This window comes from Meleagris gallopavo, chromosome 3 (genome assembly GCF_905368555.1).
Source record: "Meleagris gallopavo chromosome 3, MGAL_WU_HG_1.1, whole genome shotgun sequence".
NCBI lineage: Eukaryota > Metazoa > Chordata > Aves > Galliformes > Phasianidae > Meleagris > Meleagris gallopavo.
In genome coordinates this window covers 81,063,184-81,076,283 of record NC_139406.1, presented here as the reverse complement: position 1 = coordinate 81,076,283, position 13,100 = coordinate 81,063,184, and the positions used below count along the sequence as shown (strand labels likewise).

At 40.3% G+C, this 13,100-nt stretch overlaps 1 protein-coding gene across 3 annotated transcripts; it reads right to left on the bottom strand.

Annotated features, from left to right (window-relative positions):
• Positions 1–649: 649 nt before the first annotated feature.
• Positions 650–12,569, bottom strand: MAL2 (mal, T cell differentiation protein 2). Of its 3 annotated transcripts, XR_014882654.1 has the most exons (5): positions 12,260–12,569; positions 10,044–10,214; positions 9,632–9,876; positions 5,037–5,195; positions 2,516–3,649 (listed from the first exon to the last, which is right to left on the bottom strand). XR_014882654.1 is itself a non-coding variant. In XM_085221614.1 (4 exons), the coding sequence occupies exons 1-4, from the start codon at positions 12,395–12,397 to the stop codon at positions 2,435–2,437; spliced, it is 540 nt and encodes a 179-aa protein (XP_085077740.1). In that variant the 5' UTR covers positions 12,398–12,552; the 3' UTR covers positions 650–2,434. The 3 variants fall into 3 exon arrangements, 2 of the variants coding, with proteins under 2 accessions (XP_085077740.1, XP_085077739.1); XM_085221614.1 differs by lacking the exons at positions 2,516–3,649; positions 9,632–9,876 and adding an exon at positions 650–2,506 and having other exon boundaries at positions 12,260–12,552; XM_085221613.1 differs by lacking the exon at positions 9,632–9,876 and having other exon boundaries at positions 2,533–3,649; positions 12,260–12,558.
• Positions 12,570–13,100: the final 531 nt, after the last annotated feature.

Here is a 13,100-nt window from a genome sequence, read left to right as displayed (position 1 = left end):
CTACTAAACTTGGTCAGCTTTTTAACTGACGTCACGTCATTCCTTTTCTGTAAGTTTAAACAGGCAAAAAAACTAAGATTTCTCTCTCATCATCCCAGTTGGTTGCAGGGGCTGTGGCATGAATACTCTGTGGTGTGCAGTACACATCTAGGCTGCAGGGTGAGGAAGTAACCATACCAAAGTGCTGTGCCTATTTACAGTGTTGTTGAAGCTGACCTTGCACTTCTCCTCACTAACATTTGTGCAGATCACTAAACAAATCTAACACTAATGAAACTGTGCCTTCTTAAGAAACCTTAGGCTTAATTTTCTACGTGAGGCATCAAGAGCACCTATTTTTAAATGTGCCCTGGAAGTTCATTTTCTGCACGATAATGAAATGCATTATCTTTGTGCACACATAAGCACATATATATGAATTTGCATGGGTGTATATTTGTACTCACAAGTAATCTTTCAGAAGAAAGAGCTGGATGTGGCTCTGAGCAGCCTGCTGTAGGTGCCCTTGTTGACTCCAGGGCAGTTGGACTAGATGGCCTTCAGGAGTCTCTTCCAACTCAAACGATTCTGAGATTCCATAAAATCTCTCTTGCCACATAATTTTTTGCTATCTTCCAAACAGAGGATTAATAACCAGACTGCCACCATAAACATTTTAAGTAACTTTAATGCTGCTTAGGTAAGTCTGTTAAACATTTTCAGCCATATACTCCAGTGTTACTGTACATATTTTATACAATATGAAATATTTTTTTAAAGTATATGGCTCTAGATAAAACATTCACAAAACAAGTTCCAATGCAAGTAAAGGATTAGGAAAAAAAAAATAAAAAAATCAAGCAGAGTACAAAATCTTTGTAAGACAAAAATTTCAGAAAACAAAATATACAAAAAAATCCCATTGCAGTAATTCAGGACTGAGTGGTTCCAGAAGTTGGAAAGGCTGCCACTCACTGCTGTGTCACTGATAAAAATCTCTGTGCTGGGTCAGCAGGGACTGAAGGACTCCGTAAGGTTGGCACCTCTCAGAGATCCTTGTTCCTGACAAATTTGGCAAGTACCCTCCATAACAGGCACTCATGTTGGTTGGATCAAGGAGAAAGAGCAGGTCTGGGAATGAGGAACATCATGTCTTCCCTCACCCAACCATCACTGTTCTCTGTAGAATTCTAAGGTGCAGACTCTGCAGAAGTGTAAGGTGCAACAGCAAGAAGCAGTGAGCAAAAAGTTCTGTGAATGACAGGGAACTTTTATGCTCCCAGATTATCAATTTGGCACTAGCGACAAGAGTTGTTAAGGAGCAGGGCACAATGCCCTATTTAATTTTGTATTTATAATTGTGTCATTACACAACTGGAATATTCAATTAACCTTCCTTTCTGCCAAAAGCCAACTCTGTAATGAGCGGACTGCTTTGCATTTCACTGCTTTCAGAAAGGTGTTGCATAGGCATCTGTCCAAATAAAAACACCTTTACAACACAACCCAAAATCAGGATGTACCAAATACTGCACTGCAAGAATTGAGGTCAGACAATAGTCACTATCTGGTAACATTCCATTCAAATGATGTTGATTCACATAGTAAGTAACAAAAGCAGCACTTAAGTTACAAAAACAAAGCTGTATTTCCACAAAGTAAAACAGTGTAAATATTCCTGTCAAATTTATGCCACTTATATACAGACACCACACAAATGCACTGTTTGTTTTGCATATAAATAGATCTGATTGAGCTGATTTTCTAAAACTAATCAACTACTTACTGTTTGACAATCCCAGACATCTTCCATCTACTAAAGAATACAATAAGCTGGAATGATCAGATCACCATAGCTGAATATGGTTGTAAAACAACAATGAAAGATTGCACTGGATGGATATTTAAAATATTTTCTCTGTACAAAGTTAATAACACGTACTAAGCTGATATCACAGTCAGACTGGACTCTGATCATGCAAAGAGCAGCACACACAAGATCAGTGACTCTATAAAGAGCCTCGAGGCCCCACCCGTGTGGAACACACTGTAATGCTGCAGCACACGTAGAGCCCAATCCCAGGACTTAACAAGGGGGGTAGCTTTTTTAGCTGCCTATGCAGATAACACGTCTGTTTAGTTTCAGTTTTCTTCCTGTTCTTCTGGTTTAGTACCAGAATTCAGTTATCTGCTAGTAACATATGTTTATCTCTGACCTCTGGATTACAATTCAGCAAATAACGTTTATAAGGAGTTCCCAATGAAAGTAAAAAATAAAAAAACGAAGAGACAGAAACTTGTCTTCTTTTAAATAAATCCTGATTAAGGGTTATTTGCATTTCAGCACTTGGAAACAAATTTTAAGCAAAAAGTCTTTTTAGAATTACATTACAGTAAAACAGACAAGTAGTACTTAATTTGATCTGAAGTGGAGGAATCAAAATTTCTTCAACTGCTATAGCTTCCATCTCCTCAATGCCAGGGCTGTGCTGAAACCATAACAAATAGCTGTGGCAAAGGCAAAAATCTAAAGGAAGAGCAGGAAGAAAAGAAAAAGAAAAGAAAAAAAGTGAATCACACATTATATTGCTCTACTTTTTTTTTGTTTTTTTTTTTCTATTTGAAATTCATATACCACAAATGACTCAAAAGATACCTCCCCAATGGTAAAGATAACTCTGGGATGCTCCGAAACTCTCTCATAAACTCTGTTTTAATCCCACATTATTGTTTTTAACTTAGTTGCTAGTTGCTGAAGATATTTTGAAATAGGATAAACAGAACACGTTTGTGGGTTACTGTAGAAATTAATCACATGTACTTCCATCTGATATTTCAGTTTTCTCTTATCTAGACTGATAACCTAAGATTAGTGTTTGATTAGAAAGTATCCAGATGAATGCCTTTACTGGCAAACAATGAAAGAGACGTCCCTCTAAACAGCAGAGCTCTTTACTTGCAGAAAGAAAGAAACAGATTGAAGTTGGGCCTCTTCAGTCAGAAAAAAAGACATGACAGGAGATTATTGAGAAACGTCAGGAAGCTGCTACAGCTCAAGAAATTGAACAGATAAGAATTGCAGTTCGTGCCATGGCAGAAGTGAATATGTTATATAAACAAGAAGAAAGAAGTTAAAAACTGAGTTGCTGGAAACAATAGTTTCTCATATTGTCCAGTACTGATCATGGACACTTTCTATTAGAATATATAGATTCGATCCAGTGATAACAACCTTGCTTCCACACAAGCATTAATTTGACAAATAAATTTTGAATAGATCCCAGAACTATTATTCGTAAAAGCAAAAGATACTTTTTAATTGCAGTATACACAACTAGAAAGCCACTTTAAAATAATTAAAAAAAAAATAAAAATGTTAGCAAAGCTTTATCTTGTTTTTTTTTTTTTTTTTGTTTCCCCTCCTCCCCCCCCATGTAGATCAGAGGATTCTTTTACTGATGTGTTTCAAAGGGTCACTTTTTTTTTTTTTTTTGTATGCTCTGACTTCCTTATTAGGTACTTCTGGAAAAAATATGAAGACACTAAAAACTACATCATCTGATCCACCATCTCACAGCATCTCTTAATTAACAGGTAAGGAGAGTTACAAAATCATGTCCTCTTACTCCATCTTAGCAGAAATCCGAGAGTTGTGAAGTACTGAATTCTCCTTAGGGAAAAAAAAAAAAAAAGGAGTATGGAAGGGGTAAAGAGCCCTTGTATTCCTCAGTGTTCTGCTGATAATAGAAGATAAAATAATTTTCTTCAGTCACATGAGTTACCATATATCAAGTAAGATCTGAACACACTGAAACAAGGACTGAGGAGCTATTCTAAAGCTTGGAATTCGAGATATATAATAATTCAAAGCTCTCCCTCAGTTTCGACACAGTTGAGAGACATCACTTGTCTACCAGCCATGGCCATACAGGAATTTGATGTGCTGGACTATGTTACTGGCAAGTGGGTAATGGTGAGGAACTTGAGACTGACATGCTCAACTTGCTCTTTCAGAGCTTGGCTTGCCAAAGTAAATGGCCTTTCTTTTCTACTCATGAAGGGAGGATGTAAATCTTACACTTTGGGTTTATCCATTTTGATCCACTCTAATATGAGCTGACGGTATTTACTGTGTAAAACTTATGGTTATCTAATTTTGAGGACAAGAGATACCCACAGAATGATTCAGAAACTTAATAAATGTAAGAAGTTCCTTTAAGTATGTGAGATGCCCTGGAAGATGCAAAAACTAACAAACAAACCCAACAACCCAAGCCCAAAAATACAACAAAAACCAAACCAACCAAATGACCAAACCAAAACACAAAACAAGCAGTAGTTTCAGTTCTTCAGGTTAATTCTGCTGGCACACCTTTATTTGCCATTCAGGAGTCCAGCCAGGGAGAGAGCTAAAGCTTTGTGTATTTTCTGGCTCAGCAATGCACACTCACATCACCAGATACAGTGATTCAGTAATGATGCAATTATAGCAATAAAAAGGTGATTGAAGCTTAGCTGATCAATAAAAGCTCTCTAATCCTTACCAATGGAGATAACATGCAGCTACTTTTCATTTTTATCAGAAAATACATATCTGGAGCTTCATAAGGAGCTAGTCCAAGAGTCTTTCCTACAGCATACTCAGAACTATCTAAAAGGTATCAAAAAACCCAAGCAATTACAAGTTTGAGAGCAGGCTTTAAAGTCACACCTGACACACACACACTTTGATGAAGGCTCAGTTTTCATCTTTTTCTTCTATTCCAATAACCAGCATTGCTTTTACAAGATATCTCATCTAAAAACTAGATTCTGTAGCAATCACAGACCTAACACACCACTGCAAAAAGTATCATCTAAGCATCTCTCTCATGAGGCCCCATTAATAGATAACTACACTTTTTTTGCATGCTGCTTTAAGAATGTTTGCTGCTTTCAAAGACTTCTTTCTTCCCCACAATCCCTCTTCCTATTCCAGCTCAGTTCCCAAGTTGAAAGGCTGGTTACCAGCAATTACAACAATTCCACTGCCAGATACAAGTTCATGAAATACCTACCGAGGCTGCTATGCTTATGTTATATTCGTGATCACCTAGAATCCTCACGTATGTTGTGGAATTTAATCTGCGAGGGTAGTGATGCAGAGATGTAGTTGCTGCTTGCAGTAGAAAAGCTCCGAAATAAAATACAAAAGTAGCACCATGGAAAAGAAAGTCCTGAAAAGCAAACAACAGGTTCAGTCTGGGCTGCTATACGTACCTAATTCTTCTAGTCTCAGCATAAATGAAATCCAACACAGAAACATGACATGAGCAGTGATAACAATAATTGTTCGTAAGCAATGTTTAAGCACGACATATTTTCATATCTGCCTACAATTATAAGTAACTCAACATAATTAGTAATAAAGGGCAGCCCTCCTTCTCCCAAACCCTGCATTCTTTCAAATTAAGAGGCACGCACTCATCTACATGCACATCTTGACCTTTTAAAATCACTTTAAAGCTAAAAGTGGGTGCTTACAGAGTTCTCTCTTACTGAGGATTAGGTAAAAAACAGGGGACATACAGGCCAGCTCTATCACAATACAACCAGTACAAGCTTGCAGTCTCCAAAATCCATTCTCAGCTATAACCTAAACTCCAAAAGCACCCCTTACTTGCTTCAATTTTGTTTATGGAAATGCTCAGAAACACACCAGCCCTGACACAGTTGAAATGTACTTCTAGGCACACAGTCCAAGAACTGAGGCACTTCTGCAATTCTCTCTGACTTCGCTCTATGCAAAATGCAGTAGTTTGGAAGTACTTTGTGATATTGCTGAATAAAATGCCTGGGTCTTGCGAGGAGTTAGGCTTTGCTTTATATTCACATCTCTCCTGGCTTTCTCCAGGCAATTCCCTGCTCTGGGATGTGTACCAGTTACACACAAGGTTTAGACATCTGACATTTCTGGGTTCTAATACTGAAGTACATGAAAAACAGCTTTGTTGCCTAAATCGTTCTGTGGGTTGAGTTTCACAGTGTTCCATGCAGAAAGATCCGACCTGTTCCAGAACAGTTTCAAAATGTCCAAAATATTCTTCAATAATCTCCCTCTGTTCATTTTACAAAGCAGACACTGGCAAAACACTCAGTTCCTGAGTCTGTACAACACGTGCTTTGTGCATGCACATATGCAGGTGTGCAGAAGTACAGATATTTTGAATATTATACACAAGTATAGGTATGCCTGTTGACAACAATCACAATAAATGTTTCACATCTCACACACTGATGTATTCATTACACACCTGTAATTAACATGTGCAATTGGCTACCAGTATGTCAGGAGTGAGAACTCAGGAAGCATTCCATGTGACTCATCACAACAGCAGTCAGCACTCTGATGCATTGGAAGTTACTGTGCAATACCCTTATCTACTGACTATCTGATATCAAAGTAGGAATGTGCTGCCTTTCCCCATTCAGAGAACATTTCCCTGTTTAGATAATTGGTTCTTCATCTGTGTTAGGTTCTTGTTATTGAAGTAATTTCCTTTTCAAATTAATCAGTTGCTCCATATTTGTTAGCAGCTAACACTGCATGCTGGTCAGTTCTGTAAGTTATGATACGAGACGCAACTAAAGTTTTCAATTCCATTTAGCCAGGAAATAGATTTCTCTTAATTAAGAATGGTTTGAGGCTAAGTTTTTGCAGCAATTCCCAACTGATGGTCTAATTCCCAACTTCCATCCCAGCTGCCTTTTTTCTTTTTTTTCCGGTCATACTCAAAAAAAGAAGTAATCAATAGGAGATCCACCGACATGCACAGAACTAAGAGAAGAAAAGAGGGCAGCAGGTGGCTGGATGTCCTTCATGTGCCAGGCTTGCCAAATCTCAAGCTTTTGCCATGAGACACATTCCCTCAGTTTCCAGGTCTTCTGTAACATCTGTTACCTCATATAAAAACAGTAGGAACCAGCAGCTCCCTGTGCATGAGAGTTCTGGAGCACCAGAGAACTCCTGCAACTAAAGGAAGCAGTTCTCACTACCAGCAGCATCTTTTACACTACCACCTGCACACACCATGTCAGATCACACACAGATGTCACTGTGTGACAAATACCAGATCTATCATGGCCTGACACACAAATCTCAGGGCACAGGTTTCCAACAACACAGAGCTCTGCACAAACCCACAGATAATCAAGGACATTTCCTATCGGTGGGCTACCGAGTATGCAAGTACTTCAGTGTTACTGGCTGCAACATTTGGCACTACAGCTCACCAAGAAGCACAAATAGCTCCACGAAGAAGGCAGTGCTGACTGCATACAGGAGAAGCATTTTCAAAAGACAAACTCTTTAATTTCCTCCATTCTTCTGCTGAGCTCTATAATTTTCTTCTCCTGGCAGCAATTACAGTGAAGCTATACAGCATCAGTAAGATTTCACATTCACATGGTTATGGTTTCTATAACCAAGAAACCCGAGATGTTATTGCTGAAAGGATATATATATATATATATATATATATTTAAAATAATTGTGAACCTGCTCCCTAACTCTGCGCTACATTAACACTTGTATCATCACTGCAACCTCAAACAAAAAATAATCAGTACCAGATCTGCACGGTATGTCAGTTCACAAGTAATTTTGTAAAGGAGTGCTGTGAGTCAGGTCATAAAGAATGCTATTTGTCACACCATCTGGTTTGACACAGAGTGATGTACTAAGGTTCATGTTTTTCTCCAACTTTTCACTGTAGCATCATGTTCTTTTTAAGTGTGAGTTCAATGGAGATAATTATGTCATGATGTATTGTGAAATGTACATCTGTAAAAATCCCATGCTGTCCTTCAAATTCACACCTAAACTTCCAGAATCTGAGCCAATATTTCTTCATGAATTTATATATGATAACATTAGTACTCTAACATAACCAAATCATGGCTCTACCCATTCTAATGTAATTGAATGACTTGTATCTTCTGAGCAAATTTAATTTCTGAAGTAGCAAAAATGCATATTTACATAAATACATGTCAACCTAAAATAAACAGGTATACCCTTTTATTGAATAATAATACAAAATAATTAAAGTATTTCTGGTAATTATTAATTTGAAACAAAAGGTGAAATCCTTGTGAAGTGGTACTTCACTTCTGTCAAATTGCAGAACATTTGTATACCTCAGAACAGTGGTCAAATGATGCACCTAGTGTTATTTTTATTCAAGACTAGAAGAGGGTGGATTTCAGCTACCATGCTAGAACTGAAAGGATTCACACTACATTTACTATTATATACTAGATGTTTAGTTATGACAATTTTCTGGAGTAAGTTAGAGTCCCACAGACACAGCTTTTACACAAGCCATCCAGCAGTTCCCTGACATTGAAAGTTTCTCAGTGATTTATCATGCACAAGGGGAGAAAATGAACAGCATAACCCAGCACTGTCAGTATAAAGTAGCCAACGTAGAACATACAATACTGTTTAAAGATGAAGATTTTCAATCTATAAAAGACCATGCCCTCATCCAGCAACCCTTAAGTAGATTCATGATTGTAAATTGGCAAATAGTTTCAATGAAACCCAAGACACTATTAATTTACTTAAGTGATGCACATGCTCAAGGATTTGTTGCATCATAATTTGTGAGGATGTCATAGCACAAATCCCTGTAAGGCTCTCTGTAATTGTAACTCATTATTAGCTTAATTATTGCTTGTATTTTGTTGGAAAGCTGAGATTGAATGCACATTTGCTTTAGTAGCATCCTGTTCATTTTAATATAATCCAGTTTGTTATCATCAATGGCGTCTGAAACTGTCAGAGTCTCAAACTTATGAAGCTCTATGACTTTGTTTTTAAGGATATTAATCTCAAGGAGATGCCTGTTAGCAACTAGAACACATAAACAAACACTTATACTGATGATGAAGAACACAAATCCAGCTATGATCAAAAAGAGTCAGTAAGAAAACTAAGGGACCTAGGAGCAAAGTGAAGGTGATCAGCAGTTATAAACAAACATGCTTTAATATTTTAGAAGTTTCTCCTTTTGAAAGATTTTTTTTTGATGATTCACACTTTGATGACAGTTTAGCCACCTGTTATTAGTCATTCCCATCATTATTAGAGCCATATCACCTTGCATCCAAAACCCCAAAGTAAAAAATCACTTTACGACAACCAAGGAGTAGATAAATTAGCAGCCAATAGGCCAAGATATCTGCGTGGCTGGTGAAAAACAGAACTACAGCTTCCCTTTTTAATAGGAAGGTACAGTCTGTGAGAACTTCTGGCACAAGCCACAATGCTCCATTAGAGCATGAATTAAGTCTTGTCTTCACACTAGACAGAAACTGAGCAGAACATAAGTCTGCAGTCTCCCCAAGACTCCTTTAAAGATGACAAACATCTCCTACAAAAACGTTAAGCTACACCACACTGCAGCCCATGCCTTCTTTGACTATCTAAGCTATAACAGCCAGCTGTCAGTGCAGTCCTGACTTTAAGGAACTGACCCACAAGGCAGCTGAAGACATTCTTAGGAAACAAAGGAAACAACTTGGGTGCTTTGGTCTGGTGCTATTCAGACAACCACATCAGACAACGTATTAAAAAAATATATGTAATATTTTCAAGGAAAATATTCACCTCTGTAGTAGTTGGAAAATATTTTTTAATTTCCAGTTCATAATTATTTCTGACCATTTATATCAACTTATTTTCACGCTTTACTAAACTAGTCCTCTTCCTGCTGCTTATGCCTTTCATTTGCTTATAGAGGAAGAGCACACTGCTTCAATCACTTTCGAAAGCCAGGTACTTTCAGCCTCCATTGTAAAAGAGGTCCTTGTCATCCTTGTAGCCCTACTCTGTCCTTTTCCAGTCCTGAGTTCCTGTTAAACAGAAAGCCAGACATTCAGACTTGGCGTACATTTCATTAAATCATTTTCAATTTATAAAACAGAAAATACATTTTCTACAAATATATATGAATGAACACATATCTTATTTATATTTCTATATATATTTATATTAAAAATACATTTCTAAAATATCTTACTGTCTGGTTCCAGTTGACAGCGATTCTGTTTGCATAACCGAAGAGAAACACACACAGGAACACAATGGACAGGAACCACGCAGTCACTGCTACAAACATTACCCATCCTTGCAGCAGTGGCAGTGGAACTTGTGTAGAAGCTACCAAAATCCAGACTATTGTTCCAAACAGCTGTAAGGAAAGGAATACAGGTGATGAACTGAGAAAGAACTTCCAATTTTGTCCTCTCTCCCTATTAGCACTTTATTTATTAGCACTTTGTATCACAAATCAAGCCCTGAGATTGCTTTCAGAAACCTGGAGGAGGTTCTTCAAGACGAGGAGTACTTCAAGAGTACTCCTTCCAATACGTGAAGAAGGGAGCTTATGTAAACAGGAGGGAGAGCAACTTTTTAACATGGGCAGGTAGTAATAGGATGTAATGGGGTAGTAATGGGGGAAAGGAGATTTTGATCAGATGTCAGGAGGAAATTCTTTACTCAAAGGATGGTGAGGCACTGGCAAAGCTGTCCAGAGAAGCTGTGGATGCCCCATCCCTGGAGGTGCTCAAGGCCAGGTTGGATGGGGCCCTGGGCAGCCTGATCCAGTCAGTGGCAGCCCTGCCCATAGCACAGGGTTAAAAATAAATGATCTACAAGGTATCTCCCAACCCAAGCCATTCTATGGCTCTGTGATCTTCAAAGAGCCCAACTGCTGTTCTCACAAACTGCAGGCACTAGGCAGTAGCTTGACAAAGCCTCTCTTAAAATAGTCTTGAAAAAGGGATTGACAAACTCAGGTAATTTCCGTGCTGTTGCTGAGTATTTTACTACACACACACACACACACACACACAAGTTAGCATGATAGGGATATACATCAAATTTGGATTCAATCTCATACTATTTAGTTTTGTAGTTATAATCAGATGAGACATATAAAGGAGACGAAACGGCATCGTCTTTTTTAATGTATTTGTAATAAAATACTGAAAGAGAATACATTAAGTAATGAAGTGTAAGAGAAAACTAGACTAAGAGTAAGATGAGATATAAATAACGGTGCGTTGACTAGAAAAATACACAGCTTTCCAGAATTATTGTTAGCTAGGGGAAGAATTCAGCAGCACCTATTTTCTTTTCAGCATTTAGATTTTAGAGATTGAGTAGTGAGGATACTGTGCTATGATGGCCTGATGGAGAATTTACACTCTAAGGTTTGCCTGGCTGGCCTAGCAAAAGGTACCAGCTCTCCTGCAAATCCTGCCTCTTTATGATACCTGAAAAAAAAAAGTAATTAAAACCCTAGGTATATTAATTTATTATGGAAAGGTTTAATGTCATAATCCAACCTGCTGCTGGATAGCTACAATTAATTTCAAAGCAAACTACTACTTTTTTGCTCAAGTCCGACAGATTTAAAACTACAACTCAGAGACTACGCCTTCAAAGTCAAAGAACTTTCCTTGAATGAAGGTTGGAAGGGAAACGTCTTCCAAAAGAAACCTGCTATGAAATTAGTTATAATCAGTGACAAAATTAGTTGGGTCCTCTGTAGCGTTACATTGCAGCTGCATGCACATAAAACACATGGCTAGGCTCAGCTCGGAACTCCCAGCAGTTCAGTATTGGCCTTCAGGTTGTTCTCAGGGGTTCCATTTTTAGCTGTTGTGAAGAACCAACCTTTCTCCAGTTTCACAAGACTGCAGGTGCAGCTCTGTTATGTACAGACCAGACAGTGATGGGCAGCGAGGACGCAGAAAGGACAGCAGGCAGTGTCTACTAATCAAAACTCAGACACGTATGAAACGCTCCCACTACTTTGAATGTGGAACTTTGTACCTTGATAAAATGAGCTCTGCCAAGATTCTTCCCCTCCACACTACTCGTGCCAGACACTAAATTCAAAGGACCTCAGCCCTACCTACTTCAATACATCTTCCGCACACACTAAACGCACTTGAAGGATTTCGCACAGAACCTGTAACACGACCAGCGCAACTTTGCAGGGTCGGTTTTTGGGTGCGAGGCTCGCACGCAGCTGCCCCGGGCACAGCTCCCCTTTCCCCACACGGGCGCTCACAAAATGGCAGGTGAGGCGCGGCGCTACGCACGGCCGCCCACGCGGTGGAGCCGCAGCCAGGAGGGCGCGAGTGCGGCAGGTGGAGGCGGCGGGCAAGGGAGGGCAACGAAACGCGCGACGAAGGGAGCCCGGGGCAGCCCGGCCCGCGCACTCACGATCTCCAGGAAGATGAAGGCTCCCGAGTAGGTGCGCAGGATCTCCAGGCCGGAGGGCAGCGTGACCCGGGGGGGCGGGAAGTATGCAACGGGGTTGGGAGGCGGCGGCGGCATGGACGAGGATCCTCTGGGCAACATGTTGCTGGTGCTGCCGAGCGCAGCGGAGACGCAGAGCCGCGGGCAGGTGGGCGAGGAGGAAGAGGGCGGCGGGAGGAGGGAACAGGTGCGGGCAGGCCTCCGTGCACCGCCCCGGCTGCCTCTCTCTCCTGCCCTCCCTGCGCCGGGCCCGCCCCGCCCCGCTGCTGGAGGGGCAGCGCCGCTGCGGGTGTTGGGAGGCACGCAGGGTGTCTGCGGGAAGGGTTAGGCTAGAATCAGAGCAACCCCGTTTGTCTTCTCTGGAGTGAAAAGACCCGACTCCTCAGTGTCTCCTCACAGAGCAGGTTCTCCAGCCCTTTGGTCATCTTCATCCTTTGGACCCTCTCCAGTCTGTTCAAATGGTATCCTGGGCTCCATCAGAAAAGGAGTGGCCAGCAGGACAGGGAGGTGATCGTCCTCCTCTATTCTGCACTTGTGAGGCCCCATCTGGAGTACTGTGTCCAGGTCCGGAGCCCCCAGTACAAGAAAGACAGGGAGCTGTTGGAGAGGGTCCAGAGGAGAGCCACAAAGATGATCTGGGGACTGGAGCACCTCCCCTGTGAACATAGGCTGAGGGAGCTGGGCTTGTTCAGCCTGGAGAAGAGAAGCTGCGGGGTGACCTCATTGCAGCCTTTCAATACCTAAAAGGAGCCTACAAACAGGAGGAGAATCAACTCTTTGAAAGGGTTGATAAATGCAGGACAAG

Excerpts from the sequence above, each read along its gene's own strand:
- MAL2 (XM_085221614.1), bottom strand. The coding sequence starts at position 12,397 with ATGTTGCCCAGAGGATCCTCGTCCATGCCGCCGCCGCCTCCCAACCCC. Across the intron at positions 10,215-12,259 it reads CCTTCATCTTCCTGGAGATC|CTGTTTGGAACAATAGTCTG; the intron begins GTGAGTGCGCGG and ends CTTTCCTTACAG. Across the intron at positions 5,196-10,043 it reads CTGTCAACTGGAACCAGACA|GACTTTCTTTTCCATGGTGC; the intron begins GTAAGATATTTT and ends TTTGCTTTTCAG.